Source organism: Cibotium barometz, chromosome 23 (genome assembly GCF_041138505.1).
Source record: "Cibotium barometz isolate CiBa-2024 chromosome 23, ASM4113850v1, whole genome shotgun sequence".
In the NCBI taxonomy this organism is placed as follows: Eukaryota; Viridiplantae; Streptophyta; class Polypodiopsida; order Cyatheales; family Cibotiaceae; genus Cibotium; species Cibotium barometz.
Window position 1 is genome coordinate 34,272,313 of NC_141068.1, and position 23,431 is coordinate 34,295,743.

The 23,431-nt window shown below is 41.5% G+C and overlaps 1 protein-coding gene and 1 pseudogene across 1 annotated transcript; one reads left to right on the forward strand and one right to left on the reverse strand.

The window, feature by feature from the left end:
- Positions 1–1,532: 1,532 nt before the first annotated feature.
- On the reverse strand, positions 1,533–5,011 carry LOC147625869 (arginase-like). The gene is made up of 4 exons (XM_086817741.1): positions 4,932–5,011; positions 2,236–2,272; positions 2,035–2,145; positions 1,533–1,796 (listed from the first exon to the last, which is right to left on the reverse strand). Exons 1-4 carry the CDS (start codon positions 5,009–5,011, stop codon positions 1,533–1,535), a joined length of 492 nt encoding a protein of 163 aa, XP_086673867.1.
- A 14,741-nt stretch (positions 5,012–19,752) lies between these two features.
- LOC147625870 (BOI-related E3 ubiquitin-protein ligase 1 pseudogene) lies at positions 19,753–20,133 on the forward strand (annotated as a pseudogene).
- Positions 20,134–23,431: the final 3,298 nt, after the last annotated feature.

Here is a 23,431-nt window from a genome sequence, read left to right on the forward strand (position 1 = left end):
CCTTTTGGTGATGTTGGCATAGGCAAGGCCTTTTTTTGGATTTCTGCTACAAGCTTTGTTAAGTGAACCTTGTGATTATAATGCTAATATATATGTGTATGTGTGAGTGTGTGAGTGTGTGCACGCACGTCGGGGGGTGTGTGTGTGTGCGCGTGCACGTGCGCGCGCATTTGTATGTATGTATACACATCTCATATACATATACATATACACATCGTAGACACATATAGATACACATGCATACATACATACATATATACATATGTACATGCATGCATGTGTGTGTGTGTGTGTGTGTGTGTGTGTGGTACACACACACACACACAGATATATATCCCATGAAAATTTCACAGACCCATTTTCAATGTAGATATCCTCCTTGCACCCATGGGCATTGAGCTTGTTTGGCTAACACAAGCAATCAAGGCCAAGACATGTCAACTTTAATCCCCCTCATTGCACCCAATAGGGGTGCCAATAGCATTGGTAGAATTATTATCTGTAAGTAAAGAAACCAACTTGAAAACAAAAGAACTTTATTTTTTGTATTGAGGAAAAAGTTTCGAAACCAACTTAAAAAAAGTGAATTGTTGGATTTATATACATATACCAATCTAATTTATAAAAACTTAGTTAAGGTAGTGTCATTCTAAGTGTTACATGTACATCCTTTCCCTACATGCATATTATTATGAACCAAAATTTTCCAATAAATCCTTGGTAATTATATATACATACATGCATGAATTCACACACACACACACACACACACACACACACACATGCACGCGTGCTCTCTCTCTCTCTCTCTCTCTCTCTCTCTCTCTCTCTCCTCCCCCTTGTTTCTTTTGACAAATGGTATCTAAAAATTGTGTGTTGTTTAAATTTAGGTGTTATTTAGAAAATCCTCCTACTACTTGTAGTGTATAATTTGTGTAGAATTCTATTAAAATAGAGAAATTGTAATAACAAAAGCCACCAAAACATTCGAAAGACAAATCCTTTTAACTTTGTGCGTGTGTCTATTTGTAGTGTTACATGTTGGCCCTTTATCACATTATGAGTATTAAAAATAACACCTCTTTAGAATCCAGATGAAAATAAGATGCAACCACAAATATGCATGTTAATCGATTTGTCTTGATTATGAAAATGTGAATGTGTAATGAAATTTTCATTTTGTGATCAAATGAAATTATTTTCTTCAAAATCACTTATTTTTCCATAGATGGCACAAAGTAGGCCCTCTTTCTTTTGAACAAAGATATGTAGGAACACAATCATTACTAGAGCATTACCATGAATGAAAATGGCCACATGAATCACATGATTAACTTGACTAACATGAATGATTCTTAAAACATGCTTTTTCCACATAAGATTCAATGAGATAGTACTATCCCATTGATACATAGATTAGAATCCCTTGTAGGTAATTGGATGCATTCAATCTTTCAATGCTCATGTTTGCATAGTGTGAACATAATTTATTACTAAGATTGTTTGGCTATGATTATCTGGAGGGGTAATTTTCACATTTTTGACATCTTTGCAGTTAGTTCCCGCACAAATTTTGATGCCACCATGGCGGTCATATGATATGATGTGTCACGTTGAGGATTGTACTCCACAACATCGCCTGCAACAATGTCTCCCTTCAAGTGTTGTAAGATATTCATCACATCACGGAAGGAGAGTCCACTAGACTCTATGTGAGACACTCCTGGTGCAAAACCTGGGCCGAGGCAATCTACGTCAATGGATACGTACACACCTTTTGCACCCACGCCAAGCTCCTACAATACACAGTCCAACATGAACATAAATAATTTTGTCACATGGCAAATATGGTGATGAAACATAGTTGAATGTCTTTTCATGGTTTAAAATGGTTTTTTGCCACTTGAGTAGTAAAAGGTGGGCAAAATGTCCAAGTAAAGGTTGGACAAAAGGCCATATATGGATGCATCATCATTATCAAAATTAAGCTTGGAGCATTATTCTCAACTTAAGGCTGGGTAAGATGTGGCATACCAAATTCTCCAAAAATTCACGATGTTTTTCAAAATGCCTCATCTCATAAAGCTCCACTCCAAACCTCTCGGCTTGCGCCCTCTCCTCTTTGTTTATAAAACGTATTCCAACCTTTGGCATTACAAAGAAAAGAGCAAAAAATTATTTGAATTTCTCTCACGTACTATTATAATGAAATGAAAGGAGAATATAAAAGCAAACCTGCAAAAGACGACGTGCATGGCCACCTTCCGTGAGTCTACACACGACTCACGGAGTCACGAGTCACAGGTTTCTAACAAACTCGTCGTTTGCCCGTGGACATGGAGTCTCTGGAGTCTGAGACTCAAGGACGGAAGAAGGCTGAGAAATTAGAATGAAGAAGAAGGCTGGACACTGCACAGTGCACACACTCGTTTTGCATACCTGGAAAGAGAAGTCGTAGCATAACTGGAGGCTAGCACTGAGCAGTGAGTGAGTGGACTGTAAGCGTCCTCGAGTGAGCGATAAGATAATGACTCGATAATTTATAGTTAATTTTATAAACGTTAGATTCTATAACGATTAAAAATAAACGTTTTAAAACGTTTAGATTCCATATTACATAACGTTTATTTTTTTTATTTACATTAAATTTTATAATATATATATAATGTAAAAGAGGGGGTAGGTAATAGCTAGCAGTAGCTGGTAGGCTACTGCTAAAGCGGCATACTGCTATCTATAGTGGTGCACTGCTTTACTACAGCAGCACACTCTAGGCAGTTGACAGTTTTTCTGTGTCGACACAACTTTGTACTCTATCAGGGGGTTTTTTTGTTGTTTTTTGATCTATTTTGACACAAATGGACACACACAAACACACTCTAATGACCTATCACAAAAGAAATCATAAACAAACATTTTTTTCTACCGATTTGACCTTTTTCCTACGATGTGACACCTAGAACCGGTCACTTCAAACGTCAAATCACAACTGAAAAAGAGATTTCGTACTAGTTTTTCTTGATTTTGACAACAATCAATCAAAAGCTAACCTTTCTACACAACTTTCAACAACAAACAAAACTCCTATCACCTTCAAATCTCTCCAAACTCACAAAAACGGTCTATACTCTAGCTCAAGCTTCTAAGCTCGAATCGGGTGGATAACGATGGAACGATTGGTATTGGTGGAGCGTACCTGACTAGTATCCGTAGCAATGGCACCAAAAATGTTAAGTCTTCTATGTATGCGACTCACATGTCATTGGGGATCGTCCAAGCATGCCGCAAGTGAGTGCTCAACTCATTGCTACTTCTAGGTAGGAGCCAACCTCGTAATCGGTTCTACGAATGTCACGTTCGCAGCTCCCAACTTGTTGCAAATGCGATTTCGCTTGGAGAGGAGAGGGAGAGGGAAAGAGAGAAGATGGCATACTCGTGAGCGTGGGTGAAGGGGAAACCGTGGACGTAGCAATCGCATGAGACCATAGAAGGAAAGAAAGCATGCAAGAAATCCAACACCCTTAAGGGAGTGGAGGGAAGCTTGAGCTCTTTGCATTCAACGTGGTATCCAACAAGTGAAGACTAAAGTCAAAGACTTTGCCTTTTATACAAGTACCTTTTTTCAAGGGAGGACTAACCCTTTCCATCTCTTGCACTCTCTCAAGCTCTAATTCTCCTAGCTAGTGGCGCAATGTGCGACCACCCTACTCTAGCTTCCCTCATTTTCTTTTTAGCTCTCTATGTACATGGCCGAATCGGCAAAAATTGTAAGTACATATATTACAACATGGTGGGCTGCCAAAAGGTTAACACACCCTAAGACCCATTTCAAGTTTGGTACCAATTAGACAAGTGACATATCAATGTCATTGGCCGACGCATAATCTTCCTTCACATACGTAACATGCATGTGGAAATTGGGCATTTGGCCTTTCCGACTAGACATACGGGGTCCAATTCTCTTTATACTTGGCAAGATCAAGGAAACCACTCAACTTAAGAACAGTTCCAAGTTTGGTACCAATCGGATAAGTGCATATATCAATGTCGTTGGCCAGCCCGTATTTTTCCTTCACATACGTACCATGCATATAAAAATTGGGGCATTTGCACTTCCCGATTGGACATATGGCATCCAATCCACTTGATACATGTCAAGATCATGGAAAACACTCACCTTAAGACCCCTGCCAATTTTGGTACCAATCAGAGACTTGCACATATCAATGTTGTTGGACAACGTGTAATTTTCCTTCACATACATACCACGTGTATGGAAATTGAGCCATTTGTCCTTCCCAATTGGACATACGATGTAAGATGCTCTTGATACTTGTCAAGATCATGTAAAAAACTCACCTTAAAATCCATGCCAAATTTGGTACCAACCGAATAAGTGCACATATCAATGTCGTTGGCCGACCCACATTTTTCCTTCACGTAAATACCATGTATATAGAAATCGGGGCATTTGGCCTTCCCGATAGTAGCAGATAAGAGGTTCGTTGCACCGGTGGTGCGGTCCCGCTAGTTCCTGCGTTTGCTTCTAACACGACCCACGGACCTTCAAAACTCTCTTGTATGCACCATATTTATCCATGGCCGTCTGTGTAGTCACATTGAACAAGCCGCCTCGGAGACAACAGTGGGACAATTTTAGAACCAACGATTCTTGACGTTTTCTGCAGGTAGCGGAGCATCCACGACAAGGCGTGGGGATCCTTAGCCGGCCTGTTTCATCATTGAATTCCATGTTTTTGTAAGCACTGTTGCAATGCTAGTGATGAATTTCGAAGTGTATTTTTTTAAAAATAAAAATAAATTTTGTGCCTTCTCTCTTCTCTTCTCTCTATCTATTAAGGACGGATCAGCTCTACGCCACGTGGAACTATGTGGTGATCTAGTGAACATTCCTTTGACACGTGTCGTACAATAGAACCGTCAACCCAACCGCTCCTTCGGAGTCGCGGCCAAAAGGTTCCTGGCCCAAGGAAGCCCCCGACAATGTCATCGTGGCTGTTGGTGCCTGCGCTAAAAATCTTCCTCTTGATATGGGCATCCCAGAATTCGGCCTTAGCCTAGAACTCACTGAATTTGGCCCCTCCAAAAAAGAAAAAAGACCCTCAGCCCCAAACACAAGTTAACATAGACTTGCCGCAAACGAACGACGACTCAGCCAACAAAGGACCTGCGCCCGAAGACAGCCTAAGGCCTTGACACAGAAGAGCAGATTAATGCTCAGAATATATTCACAAAAAGCATCGATGGAATGATGGATGTGTCTAGAATATAACCACGACAACGATTTGACCACCCAGATCCTGCACCAAATGAATTTTCAAACGTTGCAAAGCTCGATTGCCTTCCATGTGAGCAAGGAGTTTTCATTGGTATGTGTATTCCAGCCCTCACACATCCATTGGCACGGCAATTTGACTGGCTGAGAGTGTGCGAGAACAAGCTTTTTGTAACTGGAGCCACTGTCCACAATTTTGTCTCCCGGCCGCTATTACAAGTCTAAATAACATCGGGATTCTTCAACGCTTTGCAAGGAAACACCCTCTCCTCACATATCCATCGATGCAATTCCTTTAACGACTCCTCAAGATATTAGGGAAAGGCCTCCGGGAGGCCAGAAGGCAACCGGCGGCAGCCGGGGGCCTTCTTGCCGACCGGTGGCCTTAACCGTGTCGTCAAGGGTCTGGGCGAGCTGGGAGGCCCATTTCCTCCCGTCGATGGCGACCTGTGAGACTATTCTGCCAGTCCTGCCGGTATTCCAGCAAGCCCAGGACCTTGACACATTGGGGCTACTCTCTTCCACAAAAAGACAATAGCAAGCGGCAAGTCAAAGCCATCTCGAACTACTGTGGCGTACATTCTTCTATGTAATGACCGTTTTTATATGAATGTGTGGAGGCAATGATGTGTACCCATAAGCAAGCGGTATCATTTAAGTACAATAGGACGGGTATGTAGAGCTTATGAGGACGTAATGCTGACGTCCGAAAGTTCTTTACTCTGATTTTATATTCACGTGATCACAAAATTTTTTTTGTTAATAACATGTGTGAACATGTTATTAACATGTTCACATGTTAACATGTTCTCAAAATGTTGGCTATATATAGAATGTCTCTATATATATAGCCCTAGGATCTCCTCTATATATACTCATCTATTGTGTGTATTCTACACACCTTTGGGGATGCATATGACATGTCTCTCTCTCTCTCACGTTGGTTCAACATGGTATCAGAGCTCAAAGAACAAGGGACGAAGCTCTCGTGCTGCTCCGAGCGATTCTTCTCAGCAAATTACAGCCGGGTAAGCTTCCATAGCCATCCCCATCTTCGATTATGTTCTTCCCGAAGCCCTACTTCTTCCCTTACACGATTCTATGTGTACGAGGGAGCAGTAGAAGGCAATTTCGATTGATTTGGGATGATTCTTCTTGTCTCTTGCATTAATCATGATCCTCTACATCATCTAAGCCTTAATCCATGTGCAATTGAAAAATTGCTGATCACTGTAATTCTGTAATTAATCCTTAATTAAGCGGATTAGTGACCGCTAAGTCACATAGTCTTCGTAGTCTTGCACCTAGCTATAAGCAAAATTAGGAAGGGTATTTTTCTGATGTTTTCACACAAAATCAGAGCTAAACCAAAGCCTAATTAACTCTGCTAATGATTTTTATAATTAAGCTTAATTTTAAAATTAATATTTTGGCTTTTTGTCTCCAAAAATCATAAGAAAATTATGGCGTGATCTACAGACCTCCCTAATCATGGGAAAAATACTGGAATGATTTTTGCGAAGTCTGATTAATTTATAGTTAATTTTTAATGCCAAAAAAAAAACTACTTTTTTTTATCACTTTTTGATTTTTCAGACCATTCTCTGATAGTCGAAAAATCGCAGAAAAATTACAGAAATTCGAGCTCACTTAGTTTGATATCCCTGATTTTTCTTATAATTTTCTGAGATTGGGAAGCTGGTCTGAAAATTTCCGCAAGGCAGATTTTTGCCTATCTCTCAGTGTAAAATTCGGCAGTTTTCGCCTGTTCGAGCTAAATGGGGAAGAGAGAGGAACAAAGGGCGGGCCGTCTCAAGGCCGAGTTTTGTGATGAGGATTCTTCTTCTACTCTCTTATGATGTTTTTAATACATATCCATACTCCTCTTACCTATCTACATCATCATCTGTGGCATATGAGAAGAATAGCAGTGAAAAGTGTTTTTTTCGGCAGGCTCAGGGGGCTGTTTTGCAGAGGGCATAACTTTCTGTAGGAATGTTGGATTTCAAAGATTTTTATATCAAAATGTAGCCCTGAATAAGGTCTACAACTCTTGCGTGATGCAAATTTTCTGGTTTGGTCATCTTCATGCTCAAAAATTCGCCGCAAAAACCGGCAGAGAGCGGTTTTGACAGTTTTGCAGGGAAATCTGATTTTTTGCCATTTTGGGGGTGGATTTTGGAGGTCCTCCACTACTTTTTTGCAGGGGCTCCAAAGAGACAAAGTTGTTCATTTTGTTTCCCTCTACAACTTTGTAGTTTTGAGTTTTTTAAGATTTCTTCTAGTTTGAGAGTTATGGCTCTCTGAAAGTGGCCGTCGAAACTGGCAGGCAGTTTGGCACTTAGAAAAATTTTGCCCAGTTTGTTCTGTTTTGACCCAACAGGGGGTAGAGGGTGGTTTTTGGTGTAAATTGAACAGGTTTATTTGTTGATGGCGATCGGCAGAGGTCCGATAGTGAGAATTGTATTCCTGATTGGCATGCATAAGGGTATATATGATTGATACGATCGGTAGAGGTCCGATAGTGAGAATTGTATTCCTGATTGGCATGCATAAGGGTATATATAATTGATATTGTGGTTGTGGGTAGAGACCCGTATGGTTATGATATGCTGATGGGTTGCAGGCTCATTTGTTTGTGATCCCGATAGTGGAAATTGTATTCATGATTGCTATTGGTTGTACCCTGATTGTTGAGCACTTGTGGTATGCATGAGCATATGGTTGACTAGGCTACAGAGTCCGAATTGCATTGTGGAACTCTTCTATGTCGATGTGGTTGTTGTCAAGCAATCACTGCCACGTTTCATTCTCGGTGTGGCTCTCCCGATACCGCACCGCCTCTCGAGTTGACCGCGACATGGTGATATTGTAAAACTTATCCTTCCATGCATCTTTTCCGCCGGACCCGTAGTGCGTGGGTGTTTGGCGCGCCCTTGCATCCCTTTGTTGGGAGTGTGCTCGTTGCCCCGCCGCCTGCTCGTTCATCGCCATCTCCCACTCTATGTCGTGGACTTGGCCGGGGCGATGATTATGGTCAGGGTCTTCGATGGCCTTGCCTTACATTGATCGTGACTTATGCCTCTGTGCTAGCTACAGGAATCACATGATTAAGCTTAGACGTTCATAATGTATTTATTGACAATCCAAGGTATTATCACATGATGGTAATTATGCCTCTCTTTTCGATCGACTGCTGATGATATGTATATGGTTTTTGTTCATCCTGCCTCGGTGATGATCTGATTGTTTTATCTTATGACTTCTAAATCGTTACAGTTACTATCTCATGGTCATCTCGGTGATGATCTGATCATTTTAAATCTTATGACTTCAGAATCGTTACAGTTACTTTCTCATGGTCATCTCGGTGATGATCTGATCGTTTTAACTCATGACTTAGGAATCGTTATAGTTACTTGCTTATGGTCATCTCGGTGATGATCTGATTGTTTTATCTTATGACTTCAAAATCGTTATAGTTACTTGCTCATGGTCATCTCGGTGATGATGATCTCATTATCCTTTTATCTCGGCGGTGATGTTGATCTCTCGTTTGATTGTTCTCACAAGGAAGTTGTGTATTTGTTCTTTCTATGGCTTCGAGGAAGTTCGTCTTGTGCGTAAAGAGGACGTTATTGATGCTTAACATGCTGTTACTACTAGTTAAAGGTGCCATGTGTTCTACCTTTGCCTGTTACATTACAACTAGTCTCACGGACTTGACAATTATTATTTTAAGCATGCAAGCCTCGGTGATTCTGACAGGTTTGGTGAGTTTATAATTTTGGTGCCTTGGTATGATGCCATGGTGGTGATGGTTACACATTTTATAGATATATGTATATGTGTTCATTGCATTGATGTAATTCACTCACTACACTCCATGATGCCATGGTGTTGTTCCATGATGATGGTTACATGTTTCATCAATGATGGTTGACTACGTTTCCATGGATTGTATCCATGATGCCATGGTGTTGTTCCATGATGATGGTTACATGTTTCGTAGATGATGGTTGACTACGTTTCCATGGATTGTATCCATGATGCCATGGTGTTGTTCCGTGATGATGGTTACATGTTTCGTCGATGATGGTTGACTACGTTTCCATGGATTGTATCCATGATGCCATGGTGTTGTTCCATGATGATGGTTATATGTTTCGTTGATGTTGGTCATTCCAAGCTATATGTTTTGTTGATGTTGGTCATTCCAAGCTACATGTTTCGTTGATGTTGGTCATTCCAAGCTACATGTTTCGTTGATGTTGGTTCACTTGGCTAATCTATACTGGTTGATTGTGTTTCCATGGATTTTATCCATGATGCCATGGTGTTGTTCCAAATGATGGTTACATGTTTCGTGAATGATGGTTGACTACGTTTCCATGGATTGTATCCATGATGCCATGGTCATTGGATGCACCGTGCCTTGGCTTTGGCTCATCAGATTGACTAGGTTTATTTAAGTCTATCAATGTCTTTTGTGGTCGACAATGCAACCATGCAGGTCTAAATGGCTATAATGGTGGTCAAGTCTTGGAATTCAATCTATGGCAACTAACAAGAAATTTCGTCGAGCATATTTCCCGAGAGGTTTAATTTCTCGTCCCGTCAGCTTATGAGGTTTATGTTCACGTCATGTCATCCTGACTACATGTAAAAGGTTTGATTTCTCTTCCCGTCAGAGGTTTGATTTCTCATCCTATCAGCTTATGAGGTTTATGTTCACATCACCTGGCTACATGCTGCCTGTGGGATGTCAAAGGTTTGATTTCTCGTTCCGTCATCTTATGAGGTTTACTATCCTGATTGTGAATGTCACACGTTTGATTTCTCCGCCTATCATCTTATGAGGTTTACTTTCAAGTACGTCATGTCAGAGGTTTGCTTTTTCGTCCTGTCAGAGGTGTCTACATCCTAATTATTGGTTTGCTTTTTCATCATGTCTGGTCATCCTACCTATGGACATCAGAGGTTTGATTTCTCGTCCTGTCATCTTATGAGGTTTACTTTCATATCATGTCATCTTGGAGGTTTGATCCAAGTTATAGTTGTCTCATTATCTTGACTCATAATATTGGAGGTTTGATCTTATGTCATAGATTTTTCCCATGGCAAAGATATGATTCTAGCTTTCCATGATATCCTTACTAACTAGAATGAGTGTCATTTTCTATTTTAGTGTTTATTTGACAGGTCAATCTTCCAAGTCAACTTCTCCAAGTAACCAGATTCTCTTACTAAATCTAGTTCATTTGCCATTGATTGGATGATCTTCCACAAGTTGACATTGCCATGCATGTCCTTGCGGATGGACTATATTCTTAAGCAACCATATAATAGATACCTTTATGTCTATTTCTTTATGTACATTTTTTCGTGTACATCTCATATTTCTATAACAAAATTATGGTTTTCCATTTGTTATGGAGACTTCTTCCATTACAGGGTTTATGGATCAAGATTGTATTTGGATATTGTTGAGCTTCAATATAGAGAAGAGACTACAAAAATATTATTTGGCATCGTCACGAAGATAGACTCGCACCCAACCTACATGAATGGATCAAGACAACATGAAGATGGATGACCTTCAAAGCCTTCATGGCTATTGTACACATAAGAGTGATGAAGTATATATGGGAGTGATGTAGCTCCTTCATGGCTATTGTATATATGGGAGTGATGTAGCTCCTTCATGGATATTGTATATATGGGAGTGATGTAGCTCCTTCGCAGCCTTCATGGCTATTGTATATATGGGAGTGATGTAGCTCCTTTGAATAATACTTTGTAACTATAAAATAATTTAATATAGCGGTAGGTGTATATAGAGCTGTGGGTTTTTCCCTTGAGCCCCCAAGGGTTTTTTCATCCACAGTTAGAGACCCTTCTTTGAGCGGGGGTGTTGGCTATATATAGAATGTCTCTATATATATAGCCCTAGGATCTCCTCTATATATACTCATCTATTGTGTGTATTCTACACACCTTTGGGGATGCATATGACATGTCTCTCTCTCTCTCTCACGTTGGTTCAACACAAAAAAGCCGGTGGCAAGCGACCTGGTAACCGGGAAAAATCCCGCCGAGCTTTTGCTATACCCGGCGGGCCCGCCGGGATAAAGCAAAGCCCGGCGGGTCCCTGCGGGGTCGTCATAAAGCCCGGCGGGGTACAATTTTCTATAAATATGGGCCCGGGGGGCCCTTTGGGATTTCATTGCTGACAGCATACACAGGTAATGAAAACTTGTGTGTGTGTGTGTGTATGTGGGTGTGTTCGTGCGGGCAGCCACCCACTGTCGCAATGCGCGGCAGGATGTGGGTGGTCCGCCACACGAGGGATGTGTGTGTGGGTGAGTTCGTGCGGGCAGCCGCCCATTGTCGCAATGCGCGGCAGGATTTGGGTGGCCCGCCACACGACTGGTGTGTGTGTAAGGCCATTCTTCGGAATGGTGCTTACCCTGGGGCACTTAGTCGGTAACGCGGCTAGTCTGTGTCCTATGGTAAGTATGGCACGCCGTAGCGGTACTAGTCGGTAACGCGGCAAGCATAGTATCGTTATGGCGATGTCACCTTCCCTTCCCTTCCCTTTGTCAAATGCGGATATATGGTCGGTAACACGGCCAGTGTATGTTCGTATCCTATTGGTATTCCCATAGAATCGGGCGGCATTTTGTCGTTAACACGGCAAGTTGGTGTCGTCCGCTAGTGCATAAAATGTTTTTTGCATATTGCGGCATTTGATCGTTAACGCGGTCGAAAAAGTGTCGTAAATTTGCTTGCGTATTTCGGCATATGATCGTTAACGCGGTCGAATAAATGTCGTAAATTTGTTTGATTTGACTTGTATTGTTTTTATTGTGTTTGATCCATGCGATACTTGGTTGCTAACGTGGCATTAGTATTTCATGGATCAAAGTTTACACCATATTGTCTAAACGTTTTATTTTATAATATCGTGATTCGTAACTCGAAAAATATGAATCTCTCTCTTCTTACCCCCCTCTCTCTCTCATGATACACTTCAAAACTCTTTCTCTATCTCTCTCATGATTCACTTCACAACACGATAGATGTGTAGATAATGATTTTTTTTATTTCTCTTAAAATATACATAATTCTTAATAATTTCTTTTTTCTCCCTCTATTTACTTAAAAATTAAAACAATACATTATTTTTCTCTTTAGGAACTCTCTATCTGTCACAACTCTCTCTTCCTCTCCTCTCTCTCTCTCTCTCTCATGATACACTTCACAATTCTCTCTCTCTCTCTCTCGCAATGATACACTTCACAACTCTTTCTCTCTCTCTCTCATGATACACTTCACATCTCTCTCTCTATCACGATAGGTTTGTAGATGAGGAGTGCTTTAGGATTACAAAACATTATTTTTCTCTCTTTAGGAACTCACAAAACTATAAAAAATGTCATTTAATTTTTCCTCTCTCTATCTGTCACACCTCTCTCTCTCCCTCCCCCTCTCTCTCTCTCTCTCTATTTCGATAATGTATACACTTCGTAAGTAATAATGCGCTTGTTGTGGTTGTGTCACGTTCGATAATGTATTGCATGATGTTGAGTTCAGTAATGTTGTTTGCTATATTCTATTTTTGTTTGATCATTGATAAGTAATGATACACTTATTGCTGTTTTCTCACGTTTGATGATGTATTGGATGATGTTGAGTTCATTAAAATTATTTGATATTCCGTTGTTGTATGAACATTGACGATATTGATATACTTGTTGCTGTTCTCTCACGTTTGCTTGATGTTTATTTCAGTAATGTTTGATATTCTATTTTTTTGTGTTTAGTGATATTTGCTAGATTTACGAAGACGATCAACATGCTTTCTCCCAAAGAGCGCAAAATCGTTCTGCGAGCAATTCGCATTGAAGCGGTCATCACAGTATCACAATGTACTGATGATGTCGTCAAAAAGATCAATGAGTCTGAGATACTCATGCGAGATCTAATAGACCAAATATGGGAAAATGCACAGCGTCGGCTTCGAAGCGGAGGCAACGCTGAGCTGCTAGATAGACAGAAGATAGCAGATTTCAACCATCAGCACATAACACGAACCATTTTGGGGAGCATGCGTGTAGCATGCAGTGATCTTAGAGATGCTGCCCCGCCTGAAGCCAATATGCAACGTCTACAGTTATGGGACGTTGTATGGAGCGAGCAAAGAGCCAAGAGCAAGCGCATGAAGGCGTTGGATGCAGAGTCCCTCCCCAAAAGAGTGCGCATTGCCCAGGACGTCGCTGCAACGTCCAGTCAGGCAGATGCAAGTGGTACAGGTGTCATTAATCGTAGCATCTACAATTCTATGTGCACACATCTTATTGGCATCCCGCACGAGGCTCTTCACGAAGGACGAACAATAGGCTCCGGTGTTTTTGGAACAGTAAAAGAGTATGCAATTAAAGGTATATCATTTTTACCGGAGCACATCACTTTTTGCGGAAAGCACTACAAAGGAGAAGGCAGCGCGAAGTTCGAGAGCTTCCAGGCAGAGCAGGGTATACAAGTGCTACATCCATCGATTGTCCGATGCATTGCCTTTACAAAAGAGGCTCCTTGGATCACAATTTTCCCGTACTATAATGGCGGCGCTCTTGGTGATACTCTTCTGAAGGTTCCCTTCAGATTCAGTGAGTTCACCAGAGCAATTTTTCGTTTGGATCGAGGATGGAGACAACCCCCGCCTGATAATATCCCTTTAAGTCATCTAGAACTTTCAAAAATAAAACAAATAGTAATAAGCATGCCACATATTATGCATGCCCTGGTGGAAGGTCTAGCGGCAGCACATATGGCAGGTATTGTACATACCGACCTACATCCTTTCAATGTAGTGTTGGATTATACAAAAGAGCTAAAGCCACGCATAGGTATTATCGATTGGGGGTTGCTGCTGAGAGCGCCCAAAAAACGGGTGTCTCTCAATTTTGTATTTGAAGCAGACAAGAACCCTGAGAAGGTGGCACAGGCAGTCTCCTACGCAGACAGAGAGCGAAATAAACGACCGTGGATAGCCCCAGAGCTTTATGATCCATTTTTGGCAGATGCATACACTCCTGCATCTGATGTTTTTGCCTTGGGATATTTATTACAAACTTTATATGACTTTTGGCAGAAAGTGCAAGAGTTGTGGATGGATAATAGTTCCCATGACAAAGTTACCATGGATACTATTATTCATAGAGTCAAAAATTGGATGTTTCTGCCTAATCGCGATGAGCGAAAATCAATTTTGCAAGTAGTTGAATTTTTTAGATCACTAAATACTGACCCTACGAGGGCACAACGTCCTCTTGTAGAGCTATCGGTGGCATTCACCCCAACTTTGTAATGATACAGTATCAAGAGATTAAGTTTTAGGAATGGCATTTTGTTTCTCTCTTGAAAATTTGATGTGTCCAATGTTTCAAAATTTTGTTTCTCTCTTCATTGAGTCTTTGCAATATCTCTCTCCTCTTGTGGTGTTTAAGTTTATGTTTTCTCTTCAAAATTTGATGTGCGAGCATTGTTTGAAGTGTTTTTGGAGTCAAGTGGATATTTCTCATCGAGTCTTTGCAATACATATCTCCTCTCGTGGTGTTTGACTTCAAGATTTTGAGAGTAATGGTCAATTTATCTTACGTTGATCTTTACAGTTCATTAAAATCCTAAAGTCATTTACGTTCATGCAGATATGGAGCAGGCGCAAGCGAACGAGCATCAGGAGTTAGCCAAGAAGGCATACGAGCGAATGAAAGCCCTTGCACATGGCCTGACAGCCCGCGAAGCTACAAGAACAGCATGCAGGTTATCGAAATGGACAAATCCAACTTATGCCCAATGGAAATACATAAACAAACGCGTAACCACAGAGATGATAAAGGAAATATGGCCATGTCCAGATGGCGAGATTAAGAAGGGAAGATGGAAGATTTCTCCTTGCACTCACAATGATATCAAAACTAATGCCGAGCGCATTTTCTTGGAGGTGTACGGTCGTCCTCTCCATAACGCCGACGCTCCACTCTATTTTGCTAAAATGCTATATGCTCACTTTATCCTAGAAACTCCAGTGGACTTCGCCTCCAGAGAGGCCACTGTCAACACCCACGACATACGTGAAGAGACAGTGACATTCACAAGAGAAGAACTTGCTCTCATGGTGGAGGGCGCTGGACTTGAGTTAAACCAGGTCAAAGAAAGCTTAGGGGCACAGCTAGCAGAGAAGGAGAAAGAAGCTGACCGATTAACTCAAGCGTCAACTCCTCCCCCGGCCAATAGAGGGATTCAAGAGCAGCTAACAAAGATCAGCCAAGATGTGCAGAGCATCTCTTCACGTATTGCTCTCGTGCGCCAAGGAAACCACATCTCTCATTTTTTGATACATCCTGATCTTGTGGGAGTTTCTGCTGAGGCTACAAGTTCCTCCACCCCCCAATGTCCTGTATGTTACAAAGTATTCGATGGGTGGAGCGGCCAGTATATACTACAATGTGGACACTACTACCACTTAATATGTTTAGTGAGACAAATGCAAAATACTTCCACATGTGCATTGTGCAATGTCCCAATAAATCAAGGTATTTATACAGTGTTCGGCATGGCTAGCGAATATAAACCACCACGACCTTTAGATACAACTCCTAGTGCAATTTGCAATTTATTTCAAGATGAGAGCTAAGAAAAACAAATTCTACTTTTGTATTGATAATTTCTCCAAATATGATCATTTGTACAAGTACTTTTTATTAAATTAATGAAGTGACTTCTTCCTCTATGTCAGTATCTTGCTCCAAAATTCTTTCACCGTTTACTCTCTCGTCTGCTAAATTAAGCTCATCTAAGTCAATGTCTAAATTGTCTTCTATCTCAAGGGTGGTGCACAACGTACGTCCAACATCAAAGTTCTCGTCTACTACATCTTCACAATTGTACATCCATCTGGGCATATCTTCTTCATACTCTTCGCTTTCGATGTCTCGCAAGATCTTTTCATTGCAGTACATGTAAACAAGTTTATCTGCTCGATCTGCAAGAAGTCGATTGCGAATAGTACTATGAATATATTTATACATGCTCCAGTTTCTTTCTGAGCCTGAGTTTGAAGAGCACTGACTTAGAACCTTCATCGCAAGGTTGCGCAATAAAGCATAATGCTCACCACCATTCATCATCCACCACTTCCATGCAGGTTGCTCTTTAGCCATTTGTTGAACAAGGGAGTTGGAAAATAAACCCTCTTTCAACCGAAATGAGGTCATCTCCTTTATGCACTGTACACGATCATCATCATTATTATAGAAAGTGTTTACCACTTTATAAAAATCTTGCACCACCTCAACGTTGGACATCAAATCCATATTCCAATATTCAGGATCTAACATGTAAGCAGCACTGTGCAGTGGTGAATGCGCTCCAATCCATCTAGCATGAAAGTACTTCAACAGAACTTTTCTTTGTCTACTGGAGAATGGTACACGCCATTGCTTTTCCACCACTGAATGCTCTAATTTCTCAGGACACTCCAAACTCCGCTGGACAGTCCACCATTGCATCCATGCTTTTTTGAGATTAGGCGCTCTTTGATCAAGACTTCGTATAGCATACATAACAGGCATCATTACATGGTATGCATCCATCACACTGTTCCACCAACTTCTTCTCGTAAGCGCTCCCTTCAAGACTTTGATTTTCTCTTTCACTTTTTCAAGTTGAGTGTTCTCCCAGTCATGAAATGCCATGCATGTAAATGTTTCACAAACTGCATCTTTATTTCTAAGAAGAGACTCAAAAGTGTAAAAGTGAGTGCAAAACCTAGTCTCCGCTGGAAGCTTTAACATAACTGACATGCGAGGTCGAAACATATCTAAAACTCTCTGTCTCTTGAGCATGAATTTCACAAGCTGGCGAGCAGTGTCGACGATTGAGGCAAACCATTTAGTATCATCAGATTTATACCAATCTTTTAATACAAGATTCAAACTATGAGTATTACAGCCTACCGAAAAAATATGTGGATATTGTCGCTGTAGGATTCTGGATGCATTTTTACAATTTTTTGCATTGTCCATGACGACTTGGACTACATTTTTGGCACCCACTTCCTCTATCACAGAGCTAATGACTTGAGCAATGTAAGCCCCAGTTTTGATTGAACCAGCTAAATCCACGGCACGGATGAAAGTCTCACCTCTAGGTGAAATAACCATAACATTAATTAATGGTTTTCTTTGCACATTAGACCATCCATCACTTACTATACTACATCCAGAAAGCTCTATATTGCTAAGAATTATTCTTTGTACACGTTCTTTTACCTGCGCATAACATTTCTCTAATAGATCATTTCGCATAGCATGGTACGTAGGCGGTGAAAACCCTGGTCCAAACTCACCAATTTTCTTCCATGCTCTCTTCCAATGCTCACTGTCCACCATCATCATAGCACTCCCAGAAAAGTAAATCGCTTCAGCAAGGACGAGTTGTGCATCATCGAGTCGACCTTGACGTAGGCTTTCTTGCAATGAAGTTTGACGCATGGGTATATTTCCTACGTCAAAGTTTCGCTTGCAAGAAGATGCACTGGGTAGATTACTTTCTGGTTGCACATTGTCGTTCGGGGTACAAGTAGGCGATGTAGCGGGAGTTTGATGATTAGAACAACAGTGTTCTTGCTGCCTTGATACATTAACGGTAGGAGTGTCATGTTTTTTTGAATCTTTCTTTTGAATTTCTTCTCTTATGCGTTTGGCCACTATAGGTGCAGAGGGGTGGGTACATGACTTTTTCTTCGGTCTGCCTAAAAAGTGTTCTCTTAGTCGAGGCGCCCCACCTGATTTTACTGCATGGCATAGCTTACACTCCCAATCTATGAATCGATCACCAACGTTAATTGCATATTGCCACTCTATCCCAGGTGCCTTTTTTTCCTGCTATTTGAAATTTGGACTCTATTGGAGGTATCACTGGATCCAACATTGTCCTCCATCTCAACAAATAACCTATTCAACCAAGCATATAACAATGAATACACAAATGAAAAAACAACAAATCACTCACGTATAACAAAACATACATCTGCAGACAAAGTACTTCGAAACTATCTTGACAAATACAAAAGATCATCACATAACACAAAACTACTTCAAACTATCTTGCAAGGTCTTACTACAAAACTACTTCGAAACTATCATGCACATTGCACCCCCAATGAAGGATGCCTTTTGTACCCAATTAAGGATACTTTACACAATCAAAGATCTATGCTTGCCCAATACTCTAGTATAGGACAATAGACCTTCTCTAACATTCACAAAAAAAATCAAAGATCTATGCTTGCCCAATACTCTAGTATAGGACAATAGACCCTTGTCTACTCTAAACTATATCAAGTATCAAGAACCAATACAAGCCCCTAAGCAGGACTCTTGGCTCCATCAAACCATTCATAAAGCAGAATGAGGTAGATTACGTACGTGGCTCAAATGCAAAGCTGAATGACTCCAAATTTGTCCCTAAATCTCCGCAAGTATTAGCTACGAACCACACCCTGCCCCCAGTTCAAAGAACTAAGGACGAGTGGCCCAATAGCCTTAGGAGTGCCTACAAGGAAAGACGACAGCCCCTAAAATAAGGACGTTCTTCCCAAGAGGACACTTCTAGCAACTCGAGAGCTCTACAAGTACTTTGAGGAGAGATATCACGCCCCCAAAACAAGGACTATCTTCCCAAAAGTTGTACGATGAGTGTCGGGCAGTGTTTATATACAGAATAATACCCCGCCGGTGTTCCTTCTTTTTCCCGGCGGGCCCGCCGGGCTTTTATCTTTCCCGGCGGGCCCGCCGGGAAAACTCTATATCCCGGCGGGCCCGCCGGGAAAGATAGAAGCCCGGAGGTGTTACTAGACTAGTGGGTTCCGGCAGGTCATTTCTCAGGTCATGTGAATATACAATGTGATCACAAGTTTTAATATGTTAAAACTAGGTTTTGTTAACGTGATCACGAAATTGTGAAGACGTTAATGAAATCCTTGGTTCTTTATTATAAAAGAAATCCGTGTCTTGAGACAATGGGTTATCAACATCTGTAACAAGGTCACACAAGTAGCCCAAGAGGAAACGGAGGATTCGGCACAGAGCACGAATCAGGAGAGTAGGTAGAAACCAAGAGAGATTCGATGTCGTAGCTCGCGGCATAATAGAGAGAAAGCACAACTCGATGATCTTATCAAGATCCAATCTTTGCTGGCGTCAATCCTGGGCGATGAGTTGCAATCACAGTACCTGAAGCAACGAGAAGAGGTCGATCAGCTCATCAAAATTTGGGTAATCTTTTTGTCCATTCTTTGAAATCATGTTTTGCCAATCCTTGCGTCGGAATTTGATTTTTGGAATTTCGACCTTTGGATCTGATGGTGGAACGGTCTTCAGGGAGAGCGGATGAGACAAGCGCTCGAGGAAAAATGGCAGCAGCACACCAGAGCATTATTGACCTTAATCAAGGAAAGTGTATGGAGGCGGCTAAAGAAAAAGGACGTGGAGGTTGAGAGAATAGGCCGCAGGAATTGGGAATTGGAGGAGCGTGTGAAACATCTCAGTCTAGAATCCCAGCTCTGGCAGAACTTGGCCAAGAACAATGAGGCTATGGTCTCCAATCTCAGAAGCAATCTGGAGCAAGTAGTAGCACAGAGCAGGGAACAAAGCAAGGAAGGATGCGGGGAGAGTGATGTGGATGATGCAATTATGGAGAGTCAGGTGATGCTCATGGGTGATGCTTATGCCCGCACTGTGAAAGAGAACAGGGACCTCAAGGAGCAATGATCTCAAGCTGACAATGTGGAAGAAGGATGATTTACTCCATGTAAACCTAGGTCTTGCATTCTTTGGGGCTCCACATAGAGGACACTCAGTTCGACGAGTGTCACATTCTTTATACAGGCAAAGATGTCTGCAAGGAAGGAGGAGAATGCACACGCTATTCGTTCTACACATATGCATACATAAATACACATGCACATGCATACACAACACGCACATAGGTAGGGGGTTGCACACACATAAACATACACACACTTGAAAGGGTGTACACAAATGCACATATATCTGCATATGCAAGCACACACTCACGCGTACAAGCGTTGCGCGTGCACACACACACACACACACACGTAGGTGAATATGCACAAATGTACATGCAGATAATTGTTATATATACACATAGCAAAACACACATGCGCACATTCACGCATACACCACACACACATACATATATGCATGTGCGTACATAGGCACGGGGCATACACATGTACATGCACATGCATACACAACATACACATAGACAGGGGGTGCATAAACATACTCATACACAAACATGCAAGTGTGTGGAAACATGCACGTATGCACGTGTGCATATACACATACACACGCACACACCACACACATGTACACACACAACAAGGAAAAGCGGTCACATGTACGTGTGCATATACACATACACACGTACACACACAACAAGGAAAAGCGATCACATGTGCGTGCGGAGACACGTTTTCTGGTCTGGGTAGTAAAGTTACGGGAGCGTCTATTCACGCCGCTATTTATGCACCTATCGACAAGCATTTATTTATGCTGCTAAAGTGTAGTTGGACGCACATATAGATGAGTGTATAGACACGCTCATAGGCGAGAAAATGCACAATGCACACGGGGCACTTTTTTGCGTGTCTATACACGCGTGTATATTGGCATCTATATGACAACTAGATGTGTGGATAGACACAGACCGTAACTGCGCTTATAGACACGACTCAAAATTTGTAAATAAAAAAAAAGCAACATGCTCATATTTCATACCCTTTGCTCATACATGCATGCATTGTATTTAATGCAACCAACATCAATGCATTGTGTATAATTCGCATGATTCCGTGCACGAGTTAAGAGACGAAGCAGATTTAGTTGTCTTATACAAGCCCATGATTACAATTTCGAATAAAAGATTTTGAGTCCACAACATTAGACGCGTGTAAACCATCCATGCACGAGAAGTTGAATACAAACATTACAAAAGTGTTTATATATATTGCCCAAAAAAAGGCTTGTACATACATACACATGTGGCCTCAAGTACGAAAAGTGATAAAGCCTTAAATAAGATCCAGCCACATGTGGCTTCTTCAAGTACAAAAAATAGTGGCTTTGTAGGTTTGTTTATACATGCACGTGTGGCTTGAAGTACAAAAAAATAGTAAAGCCTAAAGCCACATCCAGCCATATATGGCTTCAAGTACAAAAAATAGTTGCTTCTATCTAGCACTACATCTACTACTAGTCGGAGTCTCTCTCTCGTCACTCTCGGAGCTTTCTTCGGCGCCTTCATTTGGATTGCCTCCTTCTGTCTCTGTATATCAAGTTGCAATTTGACACAAAGAGCATATGCATGTATTAGATTAAATCAACAACTGACTAAGAAATCACATAAATGCAAGTCACATTGAGATCCATACTTACAAATTCAGCCCCCCATGACACTCCATATTGCTCCATCTGGATCCGTCGTGCGTCCCAGTGCTACTAGCCTTGTTTCTTCCATGGCAGCTTTCTTTGCTTGCTTCCACTCGCGTCTATGAGCAGTGGCAAGCTAGCTCTTTGGAGCATGTCCTTGCTCTATCCTGGCCAACTTGTCTCTTGAGCAAGGACCTCTTATTGGCAAGTCTTGTCGGCAAAGACATGATCCAAAGGGCCAGCCAAACAACGCTCATAGGCACGAATGGGAGCAAGAAAAGAAGGCTATCATAGAATAGAGGACATGATTTATTATATATTTCTTTGATATACAATGTGCATAGCTACAAGAGAGGGCTTAGGGTATAGCATCCGACTTTATTATATATTTCTTTGATGTACAATGTGCAAAAAAGAGCTTGAGGTATAGGGTACAAAAAAAAGAGCTTAGGGTATAGGGTACAAAAAAGAGCTTAGGGTACAAAAAAGAGACGAGAGGGGTTTAGGCTCAGGGTCACTACATAACTAATGCACAAGAAAGCTAACTAGTAATTAAGAGCTGAGTGCTACTCGTGGAGTGCTCTCGCCGCGCAAAGAGTTTCTACGATCTTTTGGGTCTCCCCAAGAAGATGTGCATGTAGTCCTTGGTGTCAGGCTACTCTCATTGTGATGCTCATCGCGATGATAAGCTCCGCGTACTAGCTTCCCAATCAAAAAAGAAAGGTACCCAATGAGTATACGGTACCCCCAATCACTACACCACACAATAAATATGAGGGAGACATATGCACACACAGCACTGGGGGGTTAGGATTAAAACATATGCAGGATAGAAAAAGAACACATAAATAATGGATGGGAAAAAAAATTTAAGTGAATGGAAGAGGGAAGGGGGATGGGGAAGAACCCAATCCCAGCCCCAAACTATCTCGGGTTCAAGGGATAACGCATCTAGAAACGCGTCAATAAGCACGACTGTACTGTCAAACAGTAGCACCATTTGACGCGCTAATTGGCGCCCTACAGTTCAAATTTTCTCTGCCGACTGAGCGTGATGGGGACTGTCGCCCACAATCCAAACACCAAAAAGGAAATAACATGTGCACAAAGGACCACCACAAAAGACAACATTGCAATAGCTAAACCCCAAAAACACGTATAAAAAAGGAATCAAGTGGCACACCTTGGAAAGGTATGAGTCAACGAGTTCCAAGTCCTCTTTGATTCTTGATCTTCCTTTCCCGGTCCTCGTATGAGTGCTCACACTTGAGGTGGGAGGTAGGAAGGTGTGGGGGTATGAATAGTGTGGAGGTATGGAGGTGTAGAGATGGGAGGGTTGACGACGGCAAAATGGGTAGTGAAGAATGAGCCACTGGCGTAGGGTTATAACATAGTAGTGCATCTATACACACGTATAACACCTCGTCAATATGACAGTGTATACGCGGCTATAGATGCATGTTTATATGCGGTATTTGGCATAGTAGACGCGCTTATAAATGCACTAATAGACTGTGGAGACGCACTAATAGCCGCATATCATACTTGGTAAAGATCATGGAAACCACTTGCCTTAAGGACCCTGTCAAGTTTGGTGCCCATCGGACAAGTTCAC

Bases quoted from the DNA above. Each gene is read 5' to 3' on its own strand.
- LOC147625869 (XM_086817741.1), bottom strand. From the start codon at position 5,011: ATGACATTGTCGGGGGCTTCCTTGGGCCAGGAACCTTTTGGCCGCGAC. The intron at 2,146-2,235 runs GTTTGCTTTTAT...GTAATGCCAAAG, and splicing joins ATGCACGTCGTCTTTTGCAG to GTTGGAATACGTTTTATAAA. The intron at 1,797-2,034 runs GTATGCCACATC...TGTGTATTGTAG, and splicing joins GTGAATTTTTGGAGAATTTG to GAGCTTGGCGTGGGTGCAAA.